Genomic DNA, 25,827 nt, shown 5'->3' on the forward strand with positions numbered 1-25,827 from the left:
ATGTCATCGCCCTAGGGTCAGGGTCCAGTCAAAAGCTCTGCATCTCCCTAAAGCTGTCTTGGGCTGGCTGGCTCTGCTCTGCACTAATGGGAAGGACTCGCTAATGGAAGGAGATAGCATCTATCCTTGGCATGGCTACCAATGGGAAGGAAGAGCCCAGCAGGGTGTGTATACAGGAGGGGATGACAGGGACGCTGCAGTGTGAGTGACCCCATCACCGTAGACTCAGTCAGTCCATCCTGGTACAAAAGGTATCTTTATTGAGGTCTGGGTAAGAATTAGGCACTTGGCCAGAGCAGCAGCTTAAATATGAGGCAAGCAGGCAAGAGTCAGCCATGTCTGGGACCAGGCTGGGGCGGTGAGGATATAGACACTGACTCCCAGACAGACAGACAGACAGACAGGGAGACAGGAAGAGGGGACACAGCAGTCTGGGTCAGAGGCCTGATGGGATGGTCCTGGGACTGGGCAGGGAGCTCTTAGTGGCAGATCCAGCAGGGAGGGAGCCAGGCTTTCTTGCTCCATGTGACCCTGGATCCCAGGCCTGGGCCTCCAGTGGGACAGCCTCCCCGGGGGCTTTGGCAGGTGTCACTTCTTCACCTTGGCATCATAGGTGCCTGCGTTCTTGTAGGCACTCACATAGCCACTGTCGTCCAGGATGTCCTGCCGTCCAGCGATGCCCTTTCCCTTGCCGCTCTCATCAAAGCGTTCCTTGTGGGAGCCCGTATACTTACTGGTGTCCGTCAGCCGGTCCACAGCACCACCCGTTTTGGCTTTCTGTTTGGACAGAGTTCCCACAGAGTCCTGTGAGAGGGAGCCCAGCCCAGCCCACCCACCCCGACTCCCGCTGAGATCCACCCCACTCCCCTACTCCACCCCCATCCATCTCAGTGGCAGGGCTGGCAGGGCACTTACGGTGACACCAATGTTGGCCGGTTCCTTGCCCGCTATCAGCTGGCAGATGGCATCAAAGGCCTCCTCCTTGGACTTCCCCTTGAACCGCTTGGTTGCCAGCTCTTCCAGGGCCTTCTTGAACTCCTCATAGTTGATTACTCTAGCAGATTTCGCCCTGCCAGGCACCGTGTGCACCGTAAGGATCCCCCCTTTTTGACATCCTCCCTGATTCCAGCCCCCTACCTGCCCCTTCCCCACTTTCTGGAAACATGAGAAACAGGGGTTGCCTGGTGCTCACTTGACTTTGGAGAAGACGATGTCGACGTCGGTGCCCGTTACGGCCTTTCCGTCTGCCACCTTACAGTCCTTGCACAGCTTGGCCCAGTTCTTGCCATTCATCTCTTGCCCGCTGGCCTTGGGGTCGCCATGGATGGCAAACTTCCGGAAGCTCTCCTCCAGCCCAGCTATGTCTGTGCTCGCTGCCATGCCACCCTGCAGGGATCCGCCTCAGTCACCTCCCAGCCAAGTTATTCCCACCTCCTCTAGACCCATAATGCCCCTACTGCCTTCTCAAGACCTGTGAAGTGTGAGTTGGCAGCACATGAGCCCCTCAGTCTGGACTAGGTTGCCTAGGGGTTAGCACCTTGTGTCTGTCTATGCCTGGAGCTGAGGAAGAGCTACGGGCAGAAAGGTGCTGTCGCTCGGTGCCAGCCCTGGATGTCAACAGGGCTCAGAAGATGAAGTCATGATGCCCACACGGCCCTGGGAACAGAAGGGCACTGTCCTGAAAGGCTGTGATGATAGCAGCTAGGGCCATGGCTTTGTCTATCCCTGGCACAGAGCCTGGTTGGGTGGAAGTGGGGGTGGTGGCAGAAAAGCCTCCCTGAAAACTCCTGTCAATCTGGGTCAGCGCCAGACAAGGGTGGTGTGTGGGCAGGTGTGTAGCAAGGACAGTGTCTCTGTAAAGGTCATGGAGACCTAGGGAGGCCCAGCCCCGGCCTGACAATGAAGCAAGAGCAAGGCAAGGGCAGCGGTGCCTGCCCTAGGCAGGGGCGCAGCTGGCCCAGCCCTGGCCTTGTTACTATTTGCTGTTAAACAAAAACAGGAGGGGAGCAGGAACTTGGGTCTGGCCTGGCCACAGTTTGTGAAGCCTGGAGACAGTTGCTAAGGGAGGGTGGTGCTGCTTGGAGACAGTTGCTAAGGGTAGGATGGTGTCAGGGCGGCTTCAGGGAGAAGCTCCCAGTGCTGCTGGGCTGGGCTAGGCTGGGCTGGGCCGGGGATCAGGGGCCCACGGGTGGGGCATACCAGCACTCCCTAAGCCTAGGGCACAACCGTGGCTTCCTGGCCCCTTGCCACTGATTGAAGCTATAGCTTCCAGTCTGTGGAGCATAAGAGTGGGAAACGAAGAAACCTGGGGAGAGACTTGGACAGTAGCCCCTAAATTCTTCCATGGGGCCATCCATGATCTTGGTGCCTTAATCCTTCACTGAAACACAATCCCGTTGTCCACACTTCAGCCCTCCACTAAGGTCTTCTTATCACTGATCGTGACCACACCAGTCCACGTTCCCATAGCTCAGATGCACTGAGCCCTGGTCCTCCACACCCTCTGCCTCGTACCCACTGACCATACCCACAGCCTTGCACCGAGGCCTCCTCCACCCACACCCAAAGCCTTGAATTTGACCCTTTCTCCTTTTCCACTCACACACAGACATTAAGACCCCTGCACTGAAACCCCTCCCCAGCCCTGCAGTCAAGTGCATGTCCTACTACAGACCCCTGACCACACCCTCCTCAGAGCTCCATTGCAGATCTCTGACCACACCCTCAGCCCCACCCTGAAAGGCCCTCCCCAAATCAAACTGTGCACACTTGCATCCATTTTGCATCCTTTAACTCACATCCTGAAGACCCCAACCAGTCACTAGCTGGACTCTGCACCCTTACAAAGGCCTCCTGACCATATCCTTGGAGCATTCCCGTTCATCTATATAGCTACAGCTTCTGACACAGCCCTGCCTTGAAATCTCCCAGTCTATGCAGTAACACTTCCATACTTCCATGCAAAGCATCGAACACCCACCACCACACACTCACACAGTTCCCTGACCACACCCTCAGCACTCCCTCTTTACTCATATGCTAGAGCTGTTGACACAGACCTGACCTAAAGCCCCTCAGAGTCTAACCAGCACTGGCATTGCCATGCATCATGTTAAGACATACCACCATCACCACACCCACTGCAGCCTCCTGACCACACCCTTGTTCTCAGCCACCATCTTTACCTTGCCTCTTAGAAGAAAAAAAAAAAGTGTTCAATGACCACAACCTGGCCCCCTGAACAACTTCCTCTTCTTCCATTACTAGTTGGTCCACACTGAAAGGCCTGCTCATCCATAAGTTGCAATTTTATGACTGAGAAACCCAGAGATTGCACTCTGCAGGGACCTCTGTGGGACTGTAAATGGGGTCCGCCATGCCCTTTGCCTCTCCAAATGATGTAAACCGGCCCGGGGACCCAAAGCCCTGTACTTGATCACCAAGGGTAAATGTGTCCAGGGGAGTTTGGGTGCTGCATGATGCTTTTCTTAAAGAAATGGAAGGATCCTGAGCCTACTGTTCACTCCTGTCTATGGGAAGATGAATTGGGGGGGGGGGCCGTTGAGGTGGAGCAGAATCATGGCAGCTGCTCTGGGGTCCTCAGACCCTGGACACAGTGTTCACACCTCTGAACTGAATCTGCTCGTCAGCTCCTGCTGGGACAGCTGCAGTCATCAATCAGCCTGGCAAGAAGGTGGGGGCAGGAGTGTGTGTGGAACCCTTGGGGCCAGGGCCGGGGTGCTCAGCTGGTGGTAGCCTCAGCTCAGTACCATCTGAGGTTGGTTCAGGCTGCTCCCACCCACCCCTCCTTTTGGGGGATACGAATTAGGGTGGTCGATGTTCAGTCTCCTACCGGCTTCTACGGCTTGGCTGCTCCTGAGCGTGCCTTCGGACAGGACCCAGGAACTGATGCTGGAGACCAGGAGGCTCCACAGCTCCGCTCCCTGCCGGCTCCCGGGCGGGACTGCAGCCCGGGAGGCTCCGTAGTATTATCCCCTGTTTCTCGGTCACCATAGAGACAGCGAGTCCCACCCCCTAGGCTGTCTCGGCGGGAGAGTGACCAAGGTCATGCTAGCTCCTCCCACCAGACCCCGCCCTATGTGCTCTGTGGGCGCTGGGCCGGCAGAATTGCAGCGACAGCCTTATCCTGCTCCTCCCCTTCAACCGCGATCCTCAAGCGGCCAGAGCTGCCCTCTGCAGTCCTGGATGTCCTAGGATAAGAACTCCCATGGCCAATGGGAAAACAGCCCCCCAAAGTTCCAGTGAGGTCCCCAACTCTCAAGGGACTGCTGAAAGAATCAACCTGAGACTGTCTAGGAGCTGAACTTTCAGTTCAGAAGAAGGGGATCCCGCCCCTCATTGACAAGGATCGACAGCTAGCTCCAAGACCACAGCTGCTGCTAACTGTGGCATTCACCCACTCCTAGGTTCTCAGCAGGTCACATTCTGAAGCACTTAGTAGAAGACTGTGACAATCAGTGGATCACGAGTCCTCCCCGTCCTCCTCCCCCCAAATGCTGGGTACTTTGATGGAAGCAATTCCTGAAGTTAGAGAATGGCTGCCTCCTTCCATTCTCGCCTCTCTGCCTCACAGCTTCTGTTCCGATGCGCCTCCCTAACCTGCTTCCTCTTCAGTCTCCAACTGCAAACACTAAATAAAAAATAATTAATTAATTAATTAATTAACCTTGCTTGGTGGGTATGGTGGCACACGCCTGCAATCTGGGAATTCAGGAGACTGAAGCAATAGGTTCAAATTTTCGAGGTTAGCCTGTGCTATAAATGAAATGGGAGGAGAGTGGTAGTGCTTGAACAAGACCCCACGGTTTTGATTCCCAACACTTAAAAGAAAAACTCTGTCCAGAGACCTTTCCTAACCTGCCCCCCCCCACACCTTTCTCTGCCCCAAGCTAGCAATGGTAGTCCTGCTTCTGTGAGACCCATGGATTTTTCCACTATGAAAATAAGCATTAAGTCCGCAAAAGCATTAAAAAAAAAAAAAAAAGTTTATTGGGGCATCAGGGCTGGTGGCGCGGATATTGCTGAGTCTTGGGTAAGGAAGGCCGATCCTGTCGGCCTTGAGGTCCCTAAAGTGCACTCGTTGCGGCGAATGTGGGGTGTTGCATAGAGTCTGGTCAGCCGATCCTACAAGGCCCTCCTGCCTCTAGTCCTTAGCCTTAGTGGGCTAAGGCAGGCCGTCTTCGCCGCCTCCAGGTGTTCCAGGCTCGCCACTGCTCGGGCTCACAAAAACAGCAGGCGAACGTGCCTGTAGAGCCAGCCCAGACTCTCGGCCCCTGGCTCCTGGGGCGCCCAGTGCGGCACTGCCCAGGCGCGTCTGGGCCACTGGAATCTCTTCCATGGACTCAGCTGATGCCGAGTAGTAGGCGCCTACAGAGCCACCAGCATGCACTGGGCTGGCACTGGTGGAATCCGATGAAGAGCTGGAGTGGCGGCTAGGAGTCCCAGTCTCTGCGATCAGAGGGGAACTTAGGTTGAGACAAGGGTTGCAGCTAGGGCTTTAAAACCTTTCCCTCCCTCCAACTAATCCAATGGGATCCAAGCAGAGCAGACGCTCACCCCGTAGCCTGGGCAACTGGAGCTCTCGGTCCAAGACCGCAGACCTGGGCAATCTATACACACGCCGCTTCCTCTTCTTCTGTAAAGACAAAGGGGAGCGTGGGCTGCTTCCCGGACCCCACTTGCAGAAAGCAGCAGGGCACTCATCAGAGTGTAGGCTTCTTTTCCATCTCCCTCCTCTCGGGCAGGGGTTCAAACCCAGTCCCTCCTACCTGGGGTTGGATCCGTGGAGGCAGAGCCAGTGTGTCTGAGGACGAGGGCAGTGGTGGTTCCACTTGGCCTTGGGTGGCAAGAAACTGGGAAGGACTGAGGTAAAAGCCAGAGAGCAAACTCTAGATGCTGCCCTGGAGTCCCTCCTGCTAGAGGTTCCCTTCCTAGCAGGACAGAGCCTAATCCACCCAAGACTCTGCTGCGCTGGACCCAGCCCCATGCTTTGACCCTGATCTACCCTTTCTCCCACCTCTGAGGGCAACAGCCAGGTGGCACTCACTTGGCATTTAATGCTGCTGGCCTAGCCTGGCCAGAGGGCTCTGGACGCACATGGCTGAAGGTCCTCATGTAGAACTCCATCTCCTTGGGAGAGAAGGGTCAGGAAGGCTAGGAGACTATGTGTAGATCCAGTCTTAAGCCCTGAGCACACCTCGTTACTGGCCTCTCTGATGGCTGAGTGGTCTCATGTCCAGGAGGTTAGGGGTGTCTTCCTGGTTCTCAGATGTGCTGGGAGAGCCCTTCTACAAGGCAAGGCTTCAAACATGCATTTCTAGATCCTACCTCATCACAAGGACTCGCTTTATCTAGTCAAGCTGCAGCTAGTCTTCCAGGGGAAAGCTGCAGGTCCTTAGGTCCTGTATGCCTAGACTGTAGCTTATTAGCCAAGAGGTTCATAGGGACGAGACACTCAAGTTGCCCTTATCTGCCCCTGGCTCCTCTTAGGGCTCCAGCCACTGAACTAACTTGTTCAGGGGCCAGGAAACCACAAAGCTATTCACAGGCCAGCTTGTGCACTCCAGGCTGTGAACACCAGGGGTTGGTCTGCAGCTCACTGTGTGCACCGCAGTGTACTAGCCATAGTTTTGGCTGCTGGGAAAAAGAATGTGAGTACAGTCATTGTTACCCCTATTCCCCAAAAGGAAAGGGTACAGGTAATGGAATGGTGCTACAGCCCAGAACCATGAAGGAGTGGTAACAGCAAACGGGCTGGGAGTGGCTAGGCTGGCCTGCATGCCAGATGCCCCCAGCTTTGCTAGAGTGAACTGCAGGTGAAGAAATAAAAGACCGGGAAAAGCCACCTCGGAGGAAAGGGAGTGGGGCAGAGGGCAAAGGGCGGAGCCAGTGAGCTGGAGGGAGCACCCAGACAGCTGTCGCCTGCTAGGCAGTCGTTTCCATGGTGACAGAGGCGTCCTGACTAAGGCAGAGACGACACTGTAACAGAAAGCCGTCTCTAAAACAAGCCTATGTTTTGGGGGCAACGGCTCTAGAGAGGGGCCCCTCCCAAATTCCTGCTGGGTGGGGGTTGGGAGGCTGCCTGCCCGGTCCCTGAGAGTTTTAGGGACTAGGACAAGGCCCAGCCAACCATTGGCTGACTGCACAGGTGCAAATACTGAGGTCCCCAATGAGCTGCAGGCTCAAATTCTGCCCAGGATGACCCTTTGGGGGAGGATATGGGAATAGCTGCCCAAGCAGAACAGCACAGGGATCAGAAGCAAGTCCCAAGTCCTGGGGCCCTGTGGTCACTTTCCTCATGTCCTCCCCTCCTTAGTAGGAACTCAGCAAAGACTGGCCACCTTGGATCCCTCTGACTCCAGGATAGGCTAGAAGCCAAGCCCTATGCAGCTAAAGAGAAAGCGAAGCTATCACAGGGAGGTGCCTGCTTAGACTTCCTCCATCCTCAGAGCTGAGCCTTGCCCTTCCTCAGACATTGCCACATTCCTGAGTGGTGCTTTGGAGGCTCTTAGCCGGCCTTAACTAACTCTTCTGTAAAAGGGGGCAAGCTCCTGGCTCCTACAGGACAGGCTCGCCCTGTCCTTAGCTGCAGACAAACAGAACAGAATGAACTGACTTTGCTGCTGTCACAGTTGGGCCCACGGCCTAGGCAGAGCAGAGAGCCCAGGAGCCTGGGATTCGGGCGTCCCAGAGCAAGCCTTGCCTGCTTACCCTACAGACACTCTAGGATGGCTGCTACTCTCTGCATACGGTTAGTGCCCAGCACAGAGCAGGGATGGGATGGGGAGACCTGGGGGTTTCTCCAGTTGGTAGCACTCTTCAGCTTGGCCCACAGGCAGGGTCCAAGCCCTGGGGATGAGAAAAAGAGGCAGGGTCCTTTTCCAAACCGCCCACCAGCCTGTGTTTGTATCCAGTTGCCATGAGGATTTGGTATCCAGGGCTCAGCCTTCCCAGTGAAGCCTGCCTGGGCCCCCTGCCTTTACAGTCCCTAGGGGCTTTGAAGACTGGACCACCTCCATCCCCAGCTGCTGACCTCAGGAAGCCAGGGGGCGTGGGAATGGGGACAGGCTGGTCTGCAGCTGGGCTGAGTAGGCCAAAGCCTAGGTTGCAGGGTTCCTAGTTCTCTATAAATGGAGACCTTAACTCTCCTCAGACCAGGCTGCTGTTTAACCTTGCTGGACATCAATATGCGTATCTCTAACATGGACTGGTAACAGTTGTTCCTGTTCTAAAACTAAAATAGGATAAGATGTAAGGAGCAGAGGTTACAGATGAAGAGAGCTGATGGTTAGTCTAACCCAGCCAGTTGTCAACTGAGGGCTGGCTTCCTCTACCACATGCTGGAGCCTGCATAGGAAAGTACACAGGACTACAGAAACACAGGGCTCCTTTTGGCTATGTTAGTGCCCGTGTGCCCAGCTCAGGTGGGGTCCTGCGTCTCCAGGACTCCACTGGAGCTGCTGCTCTAGGCTTGCTTCCCGTGCCTGGTCTCCTCCATGGCTCTTGCTGCACAGCCTCACTCCCCACCACACACATGTACACTCAAGCCCACTTCTCAAGGCCTCTATACCTGAATGGACCGCACCTTGCGGGGGCATGACTCCAGCTCCTTATGGGTCTCCTTTGCTTCCTGAGCTGGACGGTGCTGCACGATGTATTCATAGGTGGTGAGCTTGTGCCACACTGGTGGGTATGGGAAGACATGGGTCAGCAGTGGAGAGGTAACCCCGGAACTCAAAAGCCAGGGCAGCCGGCACTAGGTTCAAATCCCAATCACACATATACTAAGCATATACAAAACCAGGCCAGCCACAAAGAGGCAGCACTGTAAGGTTTAGGACTTCAAGGTTCTACAGCCCCAAAAGGTGGAGACTCTCTCCCCTTTGAGGCAAACCTGGAGGGGCACTTACTTAGATAAATATGGAAACAGAGCAGGTGTCCAAGCAGGGCTGTAGACAGCAGGCCCAGAAGGATGAGCAGGGCGGCCAGGGCCAGGATGGCAGGCGCCTGGGTCTCCACAGGGGCAGCAGGCAAGAACACAAACCACACATCCGTGTGGTTCTTCAAGACTGCAGGGCACAGGCAGACTGTGCTTAGCCAGGGCTCAGGGGTGCGCTAACGAAAACAAGCCTGTGTCTAGAACCGACACCGACCTTCGAAGTGTTGGTTGGTACGAAGCCGCATGGGGTTGACAAAGAACTCCACGAAGACATAAGTGGCCACCAGCACCAGGAGCAGAACACCCAATAAAGCAGACGCCACACTGTGTAGAAAGAGCCTGGCCCAACCACGGGCAGCTGTCAGCCCTCAGGAGCACCAGCTTAATAAGCCAGGCTCCTGACCCCAACAACTCAGAAGTCACAGGCTTGGCGCTGCTCCAGGACTCTAGGACAGCATCCACTTCTCAGGCTCCCCATCTTAGCCTGGACCAATAAGATGGCGGACTCTGAACCCACCCTCTGCCATCCCAAGTATCTCCTCCTCAGCGGGCCTACATCCCCACCCTCAACAGTCTACTGTATTACAAGCAGTCCTCAATACATCAGGCAAGCCCAGGCCCCAGCTGGCTCTCACCGATAATTCCTCTCGCCCACGCAGTTGTTGAGCCACTTGCAATGGTGATCGAAGCCACATACACACTTATTGCAGGCACTGCAGTGTTTGGATCGCGCACTCCTGCGGAAGTTTGGGGGAAAGGCGCCTCATGGTCAACCAGCCAACATAGTGACCTGAGTCAAGCCTGGTTCCTGATTACCCACAGGCACCTCTGCCCTTCCTCGGCCTGCAGCAATGAGGAGCGCACGCGCCCTCTGGCGGAAACAGGGGGTGTGACCCCTGGAGAAGGTGCTGAGGGTCACAGTAGAGGGAAGAAGGGTGTCTTGTGAGGATCTACTCTTGAACTACATACCTACATATAGGTCACATGAGAAGGGAAGAAGGACATGTGTGCCAGACCACACACAAGAGGCAGGTGTGGGACCCGAGGCCAAGTGCATAGCTGCCCGACTGGTACTTCAATTGCACTTCTAACAGCTCCGTTTTGGGGTCACTTTCCTTGCCATCCTACGGGAATTTTTTTGGCATTCAATCAGAAGCCATGTGTGGGCTAACTGTAAAGGAGCCAAAAGGAGAGGTATTCACTGTCATCCAGGGGCATTAACGAAACTCATGGGCAAGGACCAGGTGAGAGAGGGCCACGTCAGGAAACTGATGGGCTTGCATCACGGAAGACCCAAACAAGCAAGGGACAACAGTGCATCCTTCCATCACTCATGGAGAGCGACTGGCAGAGCCACTCGGTTCATGTGCTGGCTGCTGCTTAGAGAATGGCAGTAGGCATTCTGATTCCTGTAGACAGATTCCAAGTGTGGCACTGGCCTCAGGCTGCACTCTATCCCTCAACCCACACATGAGTCTGGGAGACGACAAAGCTCCAGTAGTGTAGGGGGGAGTCCCAGAGAGTTACTGTAATTTGCCAAAAAAGAATGGGTGTTCTGCATCTGTCTCCTCTCCTGACTAGCAGGAGGACCTGGAGCCACGGCCTCTCTGCCTCAGAATGCTCCCAGACAACTGAGTGACTGTGCTGGGACCAGACAGCTATGTGCCCTTGACTCTGCTGCTCAGCAGCTTTGTGACTTCAGGACACCGTCTAGCTCTCTGAGCAGTAGGCTCTGGCTCTTTTGTTAAAGAATGTAGCACTTAGCGCAGAATACTCAAGCTTAACTGCCCACCCCCCTATCTGGGTACGTTCAAGAGGTAAAGTTGTCCTGGCAGAACTAGTCCTTTAGAAATCTTTTTGGATCTGCCACATGCCTTCTGATTTTTCGATAGGAAATGCTATACCTGGCCTTTTTTTTTTTTTTTTTTTTTTTTCCTAATCACTATCTCAGGTCACTCCACCAAAGTTTCTGTTGTTTTTGTTTTTTGAATCTGTCTTATTATGTAGCTCTGACTAGCCTTAAACTCACTGAAATCCCATCTCAGCCTCCCAATGGCTAGGATTACAGGTAAGCACTACTACACCCAGCTCCACCAAGACTCTGTTTTTGAGACTGGGTCTTACTGTGTAGCTCAGATGTCCTGGAACTCCGTAGACTAGGCTGGCCTGTAACTCACAGAGATCTGCCTGCCTCTGCTTCCTGAGTGCTGGAGTTTAAGGCGTGGCCCCAGCACACCCATCCTCCACACTCTACATTAGGGAAAGTACAAGTGTCTAGAGGTCTAAGTGTCTGTCGTAGGGGAGCCTGGCTCACGGCCCACGTGTTCACTCGCACTCACGCACTCACACGTCCACGTCGCACAGGTTGCAGTGCAGGTCTTCAATGACATGCGCATGCTGGCTGCGGTTGAAGATGGGCAGGGGCCCAGAGTAGCTCTTGTCCCGTACATTGGCATCTGCTGGATCGATGGAGACAGCAGTCAGGTGCACCACAAGGTGGCCAGCAAAGATGGCCCCCATGCACTAGCCCAGCAGGTTAAAGACTCAGTCCGTACTCTGCAAACCAGGAGTCCCACCCATCTCCTGTCCATGCAGGCTTCCTTTATACCTACTCTATGCTCTCGTGCCCCATAGGCATTGCTCACCAAGCTTCTATATCAGACCCCTATACCCTCCATCAAAAACTCATATGATAATGGAGTCCAAAGACCAGTAGTTCCTAACTACTGCCACGGAGAAATCTAGCCAAATGGCCTTGGCCTTAACATTTCAGGCCAAATACAAGCCAGTTTGTGGTCTCAGATTCCAGGAGGTGAAGGAGACTAAAAGACATCACCTTCTAAAGTCCAGAGACTGTAGCTGAAATTCTGAGCTTGTTTTCCTTGCTTTCACAGGAAGTTACTTCCGAGACGGAAGCAGCTGTTCCCTTTCCATAGCTAGGGCCAGATGGAGAACCACTTGCAGACAGGGCTCATCTACTTGCAGCTTCCCCTACCTCAGGCCCGGGTCCTTGGCCCCTAAGCTTGGTGTCTGGGCTGGCCTTACATGTTCAGGGACAGCCAGGGCACTGGAGCTAACTCCTGGAACTGAGATGAAGCTTCCCCAGGACTTAGCTAAGCCAAACACAGGAAGTGAGTATGCTATCTACTGGCTGCAAAATCTCTGAGGAAGTGTCACCTCAACTGAGATATGGAGGAGAATGTATAGCTGGGCCTGGGAAGGCAAGGCGGAGGGCAAAGACTGGGGCTAAGCGCTATAGGGACAGGAGAGGTGTTAATCAGAGAGGTGGCTGAAATACTGTCCTAGTTCATGACTATCAGATAATAAGGAAGGTCTATGCTGCCAAAATCGAAGCTTTCAAGGGGAACAATAACAACACAATTCTAGGTTTCCATGTGAGCTCTCCCAATGGTAAATGTTAAAGAAATAAAAGATCTCAAAACGCGTAGAGGACCTGTGCACTTTAGGTATTAATGATTCCATAATTTCCCAAGCAGATTGGCCCATTGATCTGTCACTTCTTGGCCTCTGATCGGCTGGGTGGTGAGCAAGGACTTCTAGAAAGACATCGCTGTTGTCAAGACAGGGAAATAAAAGGGGGCTGAATAGACAGGAAGACTGCACACGGAGAAAGCCATGCAGACCTAACGAGATCTTCAGCCTCATTTCTTTTTTTTTTCTTTTTTTTTTAAAGATTTATTTATTTATTATATGTAAGTACACTGTAGCTGTCTTCAGACACTCCAGAAGAGGGCGTCAGATCTTGTTACGGATGGTTATGAGCCACCATGTGGTTGCTGGGATTTGAACTCCGGACCTTTGGAAGAGCAGTCGGGTGCTCTTACCCACTGAGCCATCTCACCAGTCCCAGCCTCATTTCTTAAGGCAGGAAAAAGATTTTGAGCTAGTGAAACATTATCAGAGGGTGTGTGTGTGTGCGTGTGCGCATATGTGTGTGTGTATGTGTGTGTATGAGTATGTGTGTGTGTATATGTGTGTATATGTGTATATGTGTATATGTGTATGAGTGTATGTGTGTGTGTGCATGTGTGTGCGTGTGTATGTGTGTATGTGTGAGTGTGTATGAGTGTATGTGTGTGGATGTGTGTGAGTGTGTGTGTATGTATATGAGTTTGTATGTGTGTGTATGTGTATGCGTGTATGTGTATGAGTTTGTGTGTGTATGTGAGTGTGTATATGTATGTGTGTATGTGTGTGTATGTGTGAGTGTATGTGTGTGGATGTGTGTGAGTGTGTATGTGTATGTGTGTATGTGAGTGTGTGTGTGTGTGTGTGTGTGTGTGTGTGTTTTGAAAGAGTGCTCTGGCCCTGTAGGGACAAAGATGGCCAGGAGAAAGGGAGAGGGAAGGGGGAGGGGGGAGACATCAAGAAAGAGAAAGGTGGGTGAGCTGTGTGTGAGACAGAGTAAGAGTGCACTGCTGCTGCTGCTGCTGGCAGCTGTAGGTAACCAGGAGCAGGGGCACACAGGGGAGACTTACGTGGTCAGGGAGGCAGGGAGCAGTGGGAAGGGAAGGTGGGAAGCTGGGGGAGGTAAAGTCTGCAGTGTGATGACTGTCAGCAGGAGAGAGAAGGGGAGCCACACACGCATGAGGGAGGCTGGGAGAAGGAGGCTGCAAGCCCCAGGAATGCTGCCTGCCGGATGTGTGCCAGACTGGACTGCAGTCTGAGCCCTTCCCATCATTTACATGGGGTGTGACCAATGTGTCCAACCCATCAATCTCCCCTCTCCTGGCCCCTAAACACCCAGAGCTCGTCTTTGCATTCCTGAAGCCTAGGGCCATTCTAGGCCCACAGTGGGGAATTGGTACCCACATCATTCGTAAGGGGTCCTGAAAGCCTGCTTAATGGAAGGACTCTTTGAGGGAACCATAGAGCCCTGGTCAGGCTACCAGACTAGGTGGCCCTCAAAGCTCCCACATGGCTCAAAGAAAAGGAGAAAAACATTCCATCTCCTCAGCCTGAATAGAATAGCCCACCTGGCCTTACTGTGTACTAACTGTGTGACCTCAGAAAGTCACCATCCTGTCTGAGCACCTTTCTTCATAAGGTCTTGAATGAGAAATGTCCCCCATATGTTCATATGTTCACTTGGTAACCACCTGGTGGCGCTGTTGGGGTGTAGAACCTGTCTGAGCAGGGCATCCTTGTGGGCAGGCTTTGAGGGTTAAGAGCCTTCTGCTTCCTGTGTGCAGCTGAGGTGTGCTCAGCCAGCTTCTGGCTCCGACCTCCTGCCTGCCTCCGATACACCTTTCCCACAGTTACGAACATCACCTAACCTTCTGGAACCATGAGCTAAAGTAAACCCTTTCTTCCATCAGTTGAGTTGGGCCATGGTATTCCATCCCAGTAAGAGAAACATAACTCATATGCTTCCTTAGTGGGGAGAATACCTCCCCCAGGGTTATCAGTGGGACTAGCGGAGACAGTCCCTGACCGGTGTGAGGCAAATGGAAGCGGCTTGTTTACTGCTACTTGCTCTGATGCTCGCTCCATGCCAGGTGGTCACGTGATCCTCTGGGTCCCTGATGCCCTGCAGGTGGGTCACCTGGGTGACCAGTCAGTGATGGAATTATTCCAGACCACAGGAGAATGGCCTACCTAACCACACTAAGGCCCATGGTCACCTTAAATGACCATGGTACAGTCATTTCCCATTTATTCACCAAGTTGATGGTCTAGCCTTGGGCTCTTGTGAACCAGGAAGGCCCCAGTGACTCTGCCAGTGTCTGAGGTGACAATCTTCTCTAGAGTTCCTTTATTCAGCTGCTCTTGTCACTCGCCAGCCCAGGGCTCGGGGCTAAGAGCACACATGTGCATTAACAGTTAAAGCTCTTCATGGTCATGCATTTCCTAAGATGCCCTCATGCTCAACCCAGCCCTTAGAAGCAAATGGAACCCTTCCTGTGTGACAGAGGAGGCTGAATCAGGGGGCTGGAGAAGCTGCTCTGGCCAGCACAGTCCACAGGAGCACAGGAAGCTGAGCTGAGACCAGGGCTCTCCAGCTTCTCTCTCTCTCTCTCTCTCTCTCTCTCTCTCTCTCTCTCTCTCTCTCTCTCTCTCTCTCTCTCTTCCCCCCCCCCCCCTCCCCCCCCCCCCCCCCCCCCCCCCCCCAGAAACCCTCTTCAGGAGGCTGATGCCAGCAGAGAGGAATAGGAACTCTCTAGACAGGGCACACAGAGGCTACTGCACCCCACACCACCTGCACCCAGCCTTGTAGGTCTTTGGGGTTGTGGCCAGGACTGAACAGTCTATACTATACGACTCAAGCAAGTTAGTTTGTCACTGTTCCCAGGAGCTTGAAGGACATATCTGTGCCGCTATTTGGCACAAGCACCCTCATCCTAAAATCATAAGTGTGTAAATATTCCCAGGCATAGCCAAATAATGTGATTATAAATAAAACCACATTTTAAGTATACTAAGAAACTTATTATATGGGAAAACTATACTATGACAAATCCTTTCACAAGTGGAGTCATTGCTCCCAAACTTGCTGTCTCAGATGAGGGCTGGACCCAGGACCTTGCACATGCCAGGCAAGCACTCTGCCCCAACATGCCCTTCCTTTAGCCCGGGTATAACGAGTCTGAAGATGCTTTAGGACTCTCGGGTGTTTTAAGTGCTCTGAGAAACGCTGGGGCTGTCCACTCGTTTTTACCAGAGGAAGGGTCACGTTACAAGTTGAAGCCTGGCAGAGAATCAACTGAGTCAACCCTGCTCTGCCTCACATGTTCCCTACGACCCTGAGCCCAGCTTCAGGCTTCTGCCCTCTTCCAACTATCCATGTCCCCAACTTTTCCAGTCCTGTCTATTCCAAGGATACAGCATAGCCAGCAGGCACCCAGTGGTGAGGCAGGAGGGGAACGAGGACCCCAAAGCCAATCACCGCGAAGAAGAGGTAGAGCAGCCAGGCCACGATCTGGAGCGGGTGGGGGGGCCAGCTCCATCCATTCCGTCGAGAGCGCTGGCCCTGCAGTTCTGGGGAAGGCCCACGGTCCTGTGAGGGCGCTGTCCACACACTCTTCTCGGGGGCTGTCTTGTTGGAGGGTTTGTTGCAGATGTTCATCTCCAGAGGGAGAAGAATAGAGAGCATTAGGCCTAAAAAGGTCCGGTGGAAGCACAGGGCCCTGGCTACAGCCAGGATTTAACAGGATGGCAGGGGCTATACACTCTGCAGGGAAACCTGGGGTCCTAGCCTAATAAAAATATGCAGTTGGGAGCAGGATGGTAATAAAGTACTGTCCCAAAACTCAAGAGCAGACTCTGACCCCAGCCTTACCAGGACATGGGAGGAGGGTCCAGTTATTCAAAGGACACCGTGTGGCTGCCTGTTACTCAAAGTGTCCTGTCTCCACAACCATAAGAGTGAAACTCAATAAGACATGTTCTCATCTGGTAACAATATCAGGCTGGGGCCAGAGCGATGAGAACACATGCTGATTCTGTTAGGATTAGTCACCTCCGTCCTGAGATCCAAATCAAGTGTCAGAGAGGGGGGCCCTTCTCCTCTGCTGAAGGAAACAGGCAGTGGGGGTGTTCAGAGGGAGCTGGCTTCACTGCTCACTGCTCACTGCTTGGCAGGCACATAATCCCTTCAGGACCAGGGACCAACAACTTCTCCCCTGGGCTTCAGAGAGGTTCTTTATGGTTTCTCAGCTGGAGATGAGCCCGCACACAAGAGAGGGAGGATTCCTCTTTGATTCTTTCCAGCAGAACAAATGAGCATGTCACTCTGGGCCTGATTTACGCAGAAGGGTGAAGGTCTAATGTCCTTTCACTAAGAGAGCTACAAGAAAGGCCAGGCCTTGGCCAAAGCCAGACCACCAGAGGGCAGCAACCCGCCACCCTGCCCTGCCTTGCTGAAGCCCAGTTGCTGACCAAGTCTCCACAGAGCAGGGGACTAGCCTGTTCTTAAGGAGAAAGGGCCCTGTCTACAGCATCTTCTGGGCAGACAAACCAGGCAGGCAGTGTTACGCCTGGGCAAACAGGAAGTTCTGAGCTCTAGGCGGGAAGGCCAGGAGCTGGCAGTTAGACGGTCTTTTCCAGAGCCCTTACCCACGATCAGCAAACTCTAATTCGGTTCTGTTGGAATCTGAAATGTCCCTCACAGGCTCAGGTTAGGAATGTCTGATTTCAAGCTAGAGATGCTGTTTTGGGGAGCTTCTGGAAACTCTGGGAGATAGGACCATTAGAGGAAATGGAGATGGCTTTACCAGTGCTACTCCTGCCTACCTCCTGCCTTGCTACTGCCTGGGTAGCTATGATGTAAACAGCTTCCACCACCATGAAATGGGACCCCTGAAACAATGAGGCGTAATCTTTGCATCCCTGGGTTCTTCGGTCAGCTACTGTCATTGCAGCCACACAAAAGTAGAGAATAAACTAGGGAAAACAGCACCTCAAGCACCCCCGCACTTCTGCTCGGATTAACTGACCTCACAGACCACAAAATGCAACTGCATTGTCCCCACCCACCACAAGCATCACCTGATATAGGAAGATTCCCCTGGGGTCCCAAGCAGAGTCAGGGCCCCTTATGTTCAGTCCTTCCTGGGAGTGTGTCTGCAGTCGAGAGTACTCTGCCATCCCTATGTCCACCATTTTGCTACACTGGCTTCCCTCAAAGACAGTGGGCATGTTGTAATACAGTCACCTCTGACCCCGTGTCTCCTAACCTCAAGATTTAGGAGCTATACCTTGTATGTGGTAGATGCTCAGTGAGTGTCCGCTGACGTGAAAACATCTGAAATAAAACCAAATATGAAAACGTTAACTGATGTATAATTCCGGCCAACCAAGGTGGCTAAGATGCTACCATCTTGCTGATTCCATTTTGCAGCTGCTCGGTTTTCAGCCCTCTATCTATTCAACAGTCACATCTGCCTTGGCTGCGCTCTTGGGGTTTCCATGACCCTGACCACAGTCCAAAATAATTAGTGTTTATACAAACATAAACTAAAATAACTGAAAATATAAATGAAATTAATTGTCATGTTGTGTCTGAAATAACTACTATGTTCTGGCTAAACAAATGTTCCAAGGTTACTCTGACCTCACCTAACATTGATGTAATTGTGGTTTATGGGTTTTTCCTTTAAAAACACTATACCCTGAGATTCAGTGCTAAGACACTTTGAGGTATGAACCTCTCTCTGTCAACAATCAAAATTAAAGAACTCTTATACTCTCAATTGGCTTAGTCAGCATGGTTGTCTGTACCTTTCTCAGGTGGAACTATTACAAAGTAGTGTGCCTGTCTGCTCTGCCTTCAGTCCTCCTAGCTCTCCCCATCCATGTGGCCGTGACAACTACTCAGTGGATACCTTTTAACCCTACATCCTCTGCCAACTGGCTGTCACCCCAACTACTGGACATTCACTCAAAGTCACACTTCCCTCAGCCCTCCTAAGGCTGAGAGACTCCTGCAGGCCAAGCAGGCGTGTGAAGTCATCTCTGAATGGTCTCATCTCAAAGCTAAATAGAGCGACCTCTGTTTCCTTCTGAGACTTAGGTCAAGTCCTCTGATCCCTTAGCCCATCTTCAACAAGAAGTAGATAGGCTGGGAGATTCCCTGGCTTTGAAGGAAACAGGTCTAGAGTCTTAGGGTTTTCATTGCTGTGAAGAGACACCATGACAAAAGCAAGTCTTATAAAGGACAAAATTTAATTGGGGCTGGCTTGTAGTTTCAGAGGTTCAGTCCATTATTATCATGGTAGAAAGCATGGCAACATCCAGGCAGACCTGATGCTAGAGAAGGACCTAGAGTTCTCCATCTTGATCCAAAGGCGGCCAGAAGACCACCTTCCAGGCAGCCAGGAAAAGTGTCTCAGAGCCCACCCTTACAGTGACACACTTCCTCCAACAAGGCCACACCTACTCCAAAAAGACCACAACTCCTAATAGTGCCACTCCCCGGGCCAAGCATATTTAAACCAGCGTGACTAAGATTGGCTTTTGGCTTTGCACTTATTAGGCGAAAGGACTGGAATTCCTCGTCTAAAAAGTAGGGGTGTGGATGCCTCCTAGAGTGTGTAGATCAGTGATCCTGCTGGCAAATTCACAAGTAAATGTTCACTTCATAGCAAATATAAGTACGTTAAATAGCTCTCTGGTTTGTCTCCTATTTCTAGGCTTCAAGACAATGACATGTGTCCCTGTGTCTGATAGTCTATAAGGTATAGGACCAAAAGGATAGGACTGATGGAGGTTGCTGAGATCTTTCCACAGGAGTAAGAAAAGAGATGTATTAAAACATAGACTTGAAGGCTGGAGATATAGCTCAGTGATAAAGGATTTGTCTAGCATGTGTGACACCCTAGATTAAACAAACACATGTATGTGCGCATGTGCACATCTTGCATATAAGACAACTCAGAAAAGTACAGTGAATGTAATCTACCATATGATAAAAATGATATGAAAACCATTTAGTTGCCCTCAGAAACAATTTATATTTTTAATTCTAAACACTATAACTCAGAATTTAGCAGGTTTATTGATACTTGTTATAATACTAAACTGCCAAAACTTCTTGACTAGAATATTTTGACTAGCATAATACTTTATATCTTTTTTTTTTTTTTTTTGANANAGGGTTTCTCTGTATAGCCCTGGCTGTCCTGGAACTCACTCTGTAGACCAGGCTGGCCTCGAACTCAGAAATCCNCCTGCCTCTGCCTCCCAAGTGCTGGGATTAAAGGCGTGCGCCACCACGCCCAGCTACTTTATATCTTTATATATTCAAAATCCATACTCACGCTAGGTGTGGCGCACCTCTAACCCCAGCACTAGGAGGCAGAGGCAGGCGGATCTCTGTGAGTTAGAGGGCAGCCTGGTGTACATGGAAAGTTCTGGGGTAGCCAGGGATCTACAGTGAGACCATGTCTCAAAAAGAGAAATTCACACACACAATGGGAAAATGGACAATGTCTGATTTCCTGTCTCTATTTTCTCTGTCACAAGCATACATGTATTTTTTTCTGAGACAAGTTCTCTCTCTAGACTATCCTGAAGTTTGTCCTGTAGATCAGGCCGGCTTTGAACAGACAGAGATCCGCCTGCCTCTGCCTCCCGAGTGCTGGGATTCAAGGCGTGCGCCACCACGCCTCCCCCAAAAGCATACCTTTTGATCCTGTGGGAGAAAAAAAATCTAACATTCAGAACTATGAATAATAGGAAAAGAAGAAAAAGTGTTTCAAGGCAAGCTCTTACTCACTATGTAGCCATAGCTGGTCTTGATCTACCTGTTCCTCCTCGGGGCCAGGGTGACAGGCATGTGCCACCACACCCAGCTGCAAAGAAAAAAATGAGAATGAAGTACTTTGCCACATAATAAATTCTTCAGTGTTTGTGTGTATTCATAATTGTGTTCATGTAAGTTTGTGTGTATGTGTGTGTGTGAGAGAGAGAGAGACAGACAGACAGACAGACAGACTGACTTTGGTGTCACTACTTCAGTGCCATCTACCCTTATTTCCTTATTTGCTTATTTATTGTCAGCATGTGCTTGTGCATGTGTGCATGAGCACAGGATCCCAGAGTTCAGAAGATGGCATCAGATCCCCTGGAACTGGAGTTACAGGCAGTCAGAGCCATTTGGTGTTGGTTCTGGGAATCAAAGTACCCAAGAGAAGCAAGTCCCCTTACCCACTGAGCCATCACTCCTGACACATTCTACCCTTTCAAAAGAGAGGAAACGAGCTACATGAGTCACCATGTGGATGCTGGCAGTTGAATCCGAGTCCTCTGGCAGAACAGCCAGTGAGCACATTTTCCCCCCTTTTGCAACAGGGAAAACTGTTCTCACTGGCCTGAAGTTCAACAAGCAGCTGAGGCTGGCTACCAGCGAGACCTGGGATCTACCTGGTTTCCCATCCCTAGTACTAGGATTACACAAGCCATCCTGCCTGGCTTTTTCCATAGGTTCCAGGGTACCAATTCAGGCCACATGCTGGCAAGGCAAACATTCTACTAACTCTAGCCCCATAGTGGATTCTCCACAACGTGCAATGTTAACGTAAGTGTTAAATATCTGACATGGACAGCACACAGCTAGGATCGTTGACAACCTCAACCTAGATAAGCCGCTTGTGTCCGGTAAAGCACCAATAGCTACATTCTGACAGCACAGATCAGTTTTGAAATCTTTTCTGTTTTTACATTTGTGTGCATGAGTGCGTGCGCGCGCGCGTGTGTGTGTGTGTGTGTGTGTGTGTGTGTGTGTGTGTGTGTGTGTGTGTACTAAGAGGTTGTCAGGCTTGGCAGCACATGCCTTTACCCACTAAGCAATCTTGCTGGCCCATGTTTTAAAGTGTTTAGCAATTTCTCCTAACAGATGCTAGAAGGGGAGTTTTTAAAAATCAGTGACTGCTTCAGTGATAGCATCTAACCTCACTAACTACCACAGTAAGAGATGTGTAGCAGGAGGTTTTTACCCCCCAAGTGGAGGGTGCATTCTTCCAAGTGACTTTTGTAGCCAAAGTTTCCTGGGTGCTTTTGAGTTGCAAGCCAGCTGCTTGGCTCTAGCCGTGGCAGAGACCGTAGCTGCTTCCCCTTCCATCGGACTCGGAAGAGCCAGGCCTGGGAGAGTACTTACAGCCTGATTGTGAACACAGTTCTGACGTGGCTTTTTGCTTTTTTTTTTTTTTTTTTTTTAAATATCTGGACCACAATTTCCCTTCCTCTCCTCCCCATATCCCACTCTCACCTTCCCTCTGACCGGGCCCCCACCCTCTCCTTCTCTGTTTCTCTTCAGAAAAGTGCAGGCCTCCCATGGATATCAACCAAGCATGGCATATCAAGTTACAGTAGGACTAAGCACTTCCTCTCATGTAAGACTGTATGAGGCAATCCAGCAGGAGAAAAAAGGTTCCCCAAAACCAGCTCCCACTGTTAGGAGTCCCACATGAAGACTGCTACACAACTGTAAGATAAGTGCAGAGGGCCTAGGTCGGTCGTCCCATGCGTGCTCCCTGGTTGGCAGTAAGCTCAGTCGCTGCGAGTGAGTCCCTATGAGCCTCGGTTAACTGATTCTGTAGGTTTTCTTGTGGTGTCCTTGACCCTTCTGGGTTCTGAAGTTGCTTTCTTAAGCAAAAGGCCCCATGGAAAAATACACACTGAAGTTCAAAAAAATAAAATAAGACCAAGTCTCACTCTGCAACCATGACCAACCTAAAACTCATTGTGTAGCCCAGGTTAATTCAAACCCTTGGCAAACCTCCTGCCTCATCCCCTGGAGAGCTGAGAGTGCAAGTATGGGCCAGCATGTCTAGCTCCAGTATCCAGACATACAAACTCTCTATCTGCACTTTCCCTTTGAATTTAGCTGAAGAGATTGGATAATTGGATTAAGAGATTTTCCATGTATCTCAACTTGATTTATAGGACAGGATAGCCTTTAGATTGTAAAGAATATGCCACCACTCTGTCTTGGGTTGATATTCTGACCTTGTTACCTAGAGATGCCTATGGCCACTACCAAAAATAGGGCATTATCAGCCACATGTCTGGTTCTTTCTCTGGAAACTGCCTTAAGGTTCAGGGCTCACCAGTCATCAAAAGGGGGCAAGTCAGGCTTTGGGTCCAAATTTAGACCACAGGTGACAAAGAAAATAAAAACTGACAACATTTCCTTTGGAACATTCTGAAATGAGCAAATCCTTGTGCCTGGTTTGTGGAAATAAGCAAAGGTCATCGAGTAAAGCCCTATTAATACAGCTGACCTGGGAGTTCTGAGCCAGACCTCTGTGGACTGCAATGGGCTCAGGAACACCATCAGGGTTCTGTTCTGCAGTCCTGAACCCAGGGCCTGGCATATATTACATAGGCACCATCTCCCTGGGCTACATCCCAACTAAGCAAGCAAGAAAGCACTCTGAAGGGAATGTATGAATTTAATCCCAAAGCCTGGTCTTGGCTTTGTCAACCCTACAAATGAAAAACCCTGTACCATGAAGGAGAAATGGGCGCATGGCTGATATGTTCCTAGTGCCTGACAGGTACTAGTGGCTTCCCAGGTGTGAAAGTGCTCGAGTCCGAGGCAGGAGGAAGCACCATCCTAAGAAGGAGGCTTGCTGCTAATATTCATGGGGGCAGCTTTGACTCCAAATGAGAATACTGTTGGTCCAAAGAGGTGCTACTTGCCTATGACTTCAGATACAGGGATGAATGCCTTCGAAGCAGCAGCAACATTCCGGAACAGTCACAAAGGGCAAGCCAGGAGGAGGCTTCCTGCCCCCAAATCCTAAGAGAGCAAACTGTGAACTTGATAATATTTTCTATCATTGAACTGAAGTTCACAAATTCTTTTTGGCCCAAAAGATTTTCATCACAAGGGCTGGGAGGTTGGACCAACTCCAAAATGGGGTCCACAGATGAGCCCAGGCATTGTCATCAGGCTTGGCAACTCTCTCTGGCTGTCCTTCCCTCTCAACAGCACCCTGGGAGTCCACACTGAAAGATATGTGGCTCTGTTTCCCCAAAACACGACCAGATGCTGCACTCGGCCTTGGCAGGCAAGGCTTACTGGGGCCAGGGCCTGTGTGCACTGAGGGTATAAACACAGATGAGGCTAGGCACCTGCCCTCTCTGAGGCCCAGAGACACAGAGCAACAGCAGGGCAGTAGATACGGGAATGTTTGGGTAATGCTTTGCAAGGACTAGCCATTCAGATGGAATATGGAAGGGGGCAATGAACCCCAGTGACTCCAGGATCACTTAGGCCCAGGTGGGACGCTCTGGGCGTTGCTGAAGATGCCATAGGGAGTCAAAGGGATTTTAAAGCACAGTATGACACACAGCTTTTGTTTCCAGTCTCAGTAGAGCAGAGGGTATAAACAAAACCAGAAAGGACATGGGATAAGGTAACACTGCAGGAGGCTGTCCCAGTAGGACAGGGGCTTAGCAGCCCTGTACTTTGGGTTAAGGTCAGGTGCACAGCTCCTCCTTGCCCATACAGTGCCCCCTGCTGCATGTTTAATGGGCTGAACAGTATATAGACCTACTTTAAAAAGACAAAACATACAGGTGCTGTCAAGGATGGAAGGGAGAAAGGGCAAGGAGACACACAGACTGTTAAAAGGCACAAGTACCTGCCACCTAAGTCAAGGACTTGCTTGACATCTGTGGAAGACTGAAGAGGGTATGTAGGCCCTTCCCTTGTCCCTACGAGATAAAGACCATTGCTAGTATGACAATAATCTTTTCTATTTAATTCATTTGCTAAAAACTTTAAATAACATTTTCAAAATAAAATTAAGCTTCCTTAATTTATATAAAGTTATATTAAGCTTAAATTAAATGAAGAACATCTTAGCCCAAAGTAGTGGCAAATGACTTTAATCCCAGAACTCTAGAGGGAGAAGAGGTGAATCTCTTGAGGTTGAGGCCAACCTTGTTCTAAATAGCAAATTACAGCCCAGCCAATGATAGATAGTGAGACCCTGTCTCAAAATAGCAAGAAAAAAAGAAAGGAAGGAAGGAAGGAAAAAATCTTAATATTTTGAGTTCTCATAATGAATAATATAACTGCTGCATGACTAATGTATTTCCTGCTCATCACCACTCCAACAAAGAAAAACTTCAGGCAGTCAAGAGGCTAAGGCAGGAAGATCACTTGGCCCATGAGTTCAAAGCCAACTTGGGTTAACACAGCAAGATGCCAACATCCAACCTCAATAATAATAGTAGTAGTAATAGTAGCAGCAGCAGCAATAAATTCAGACTATTGTTCTGAAATTCATGCATGAGATAGCTAAATCACCTAGACTAAAGTGCAAAGCCCAGGCCCTAGAGAGCCTGTGGACAGCCCTGGATTCCTGAAAGGTGTCTGAGGACTTCAGAATCAACTCAACTAATAATGAGGGATAGCAAGGAAGAAGCCAAGAAACTGGGAAGGTAAGTTGCTTGGGTCAGATAAAAAAGTAACACAAAGCTGGGCAGCTTGGCACAGCCTCTAATCCCAGCACTCAGGAGGCAGAGGAAGGCAGATCTCTGTGAGTTCAAAGCCAGCTTGTTCTACACAGTGAGTTCCAGGACAGCTAGGGCTATGTAGGGAGACCCTGTCTCAAAACAACACTGGTGTGGTAGGGGTGGGGTGGGGGCTTGGAAACAGGAATCGGGCTGTCTGGAGACAGAGCCTTCCTCTGCCTCTTGCACTGCTCTTCACAGTTCAGGGAAGCTGGGGGCAAATTTCACAAACCCCACTTCGTTGGGTGTCTTCTTTCAAGTTAACCAGAAGGCAATTGGCAATGTCTACCAAAGCTGCAAACACATTTAACTTGTGGCCTAGACATTCCACTGCTGTATTCATCTTACACTCTCCTAACACATAAAAGTTCATTGTATTGTTCCTTGTAGCAACAAAGAGCAAAAACAAATATAAACATGCTATGGTACATACATACAATGGAATGCTAGCAGCATCAAAAGCAAATGGTGACATTATCTTTAAGATAAAGTTACATGAACAAGCAAAATATGTAATTGTAGACTGAGCCATCAAATAAATAAAAATCAAGGCAGGGGCTAAAGAGAGAGGGCTCAGCAGCAGACATTCGCTGCTCTTACAGAGGACCAAGTCTCCAACCTTAGCATGACGGCTCAAAACCATCTCGAACTCCAGTTCCAGGAAATTTGACACCCTCTTCTGATCTCCAAAGGTACCAGGAATACAAGGTACACAGACAAGCATGCAGGTAAAACACACTCAAACATAAAATAAAAATAAATACTAAAAAAACAAGTAATAAAAGGGCTGGAGAGATGGCTCAGTGGTTAAGAGCACTTACTGCTCTTCCAGAGGTCCTGAGTTCAATTCCCAGCAACCACATGGTGGCTCACAACCATCT

The 25,827-nt window shown here is 50.7% G+C and overlaps 2 protein-coding genes across 7 annotated transcripts in view; both read right to left on the bottom strand.

Moving 5' to 3' along the window:
* Window positions 1-237: 237 nt before the first annotated feature.
* Window positions 238-4,068, bottom strand: Tppp3 (tubulin polymerization promoting protein family member 3). Its single transcript, XM_021220507.2, has 4 exons — window positions 3,854-4,068; window positions 1,193-1,386; window positions 916-1,069; window positions 238-777 (listed from the first exon to the last, which is right to left on the bottom strand). The coding sequence occupies exons 2-4, from the start codon at window positions 1,378-1,380 to the stop codon at window positions 589-591; spliced, it is 531 nt and encodes a 176-aa protein (XP_021076166.1). The 5' UTR covers window positions 1,381-1,386; window positions 3,854-4,068; the 3' UTR covers window positions 238-588.
* A 923-nt stretch (window positions 4,069-4,991) lies between these two features.
* Zdhhc1 (zinc finger DHHC-type containing 1) overlaps window positions 4,992-25,827 on the bottom strand; it is a 24,408-nt gene continuing 3,572 nt past the window's right edge. Inside the window, exons 2-13 of one of the 6 annotated variants that reach the window (XM_029532599.1) lie at window positions 20,196-20,271; window positions 17,677-17,723; window positions 15,804-16,046; window positions 11,307-11,482; window positions 9,595-9,696; window positions 9,174-9,298; window positions 8,931-9,089; window positions 8,606-8,703; window positions 6,068-6,150; window positions 5,790-5,883; window positions 5,578-5,656; window positions 5,019-5,469 (exon numbers count right to left, since the gene is read on the bottom strand). In XM_029532599.1, coding sequence (XP_029388459.1) covers window positions 5,186-5,469; window positions 5,578-5,656; window positions 5,790-5,883; window positions 6,068-6,150; window positions 8,606-8,703; window positions 8,931-9,089; window positions 9,174-9,298; window positions 9,595-9,696; window positions 11,307-11,482; window positions 15,804-16,046 — 1,443 coding nt within the window. In that variant the 5' untranslated portion in view covers window positions 17,677-17,723; window positions 20,196-20,271 and the 3' untranslated portion in view covers window positions 5,019-5,185. The other 5 variants (XM_029532597.1, XM_021220436.2, XM_021220434.2 and 2 more) reach the window with 5 other exon arrangements.

The sequence above is a fragment of the Mus pahari genome, chromosome 20 (assembly GCF_900095145.1).
Source record: "Mus pahari chromosome 20, PAHARI_EIJ_v1.1, whole genome shotgun sequence".
In the NCBI taxonomy this organism is placed as follows: Eukaryota; Metazoa; Chordata; class Mammalia; order Rodentia; family Muridae; genus Mus; species Mus pahari.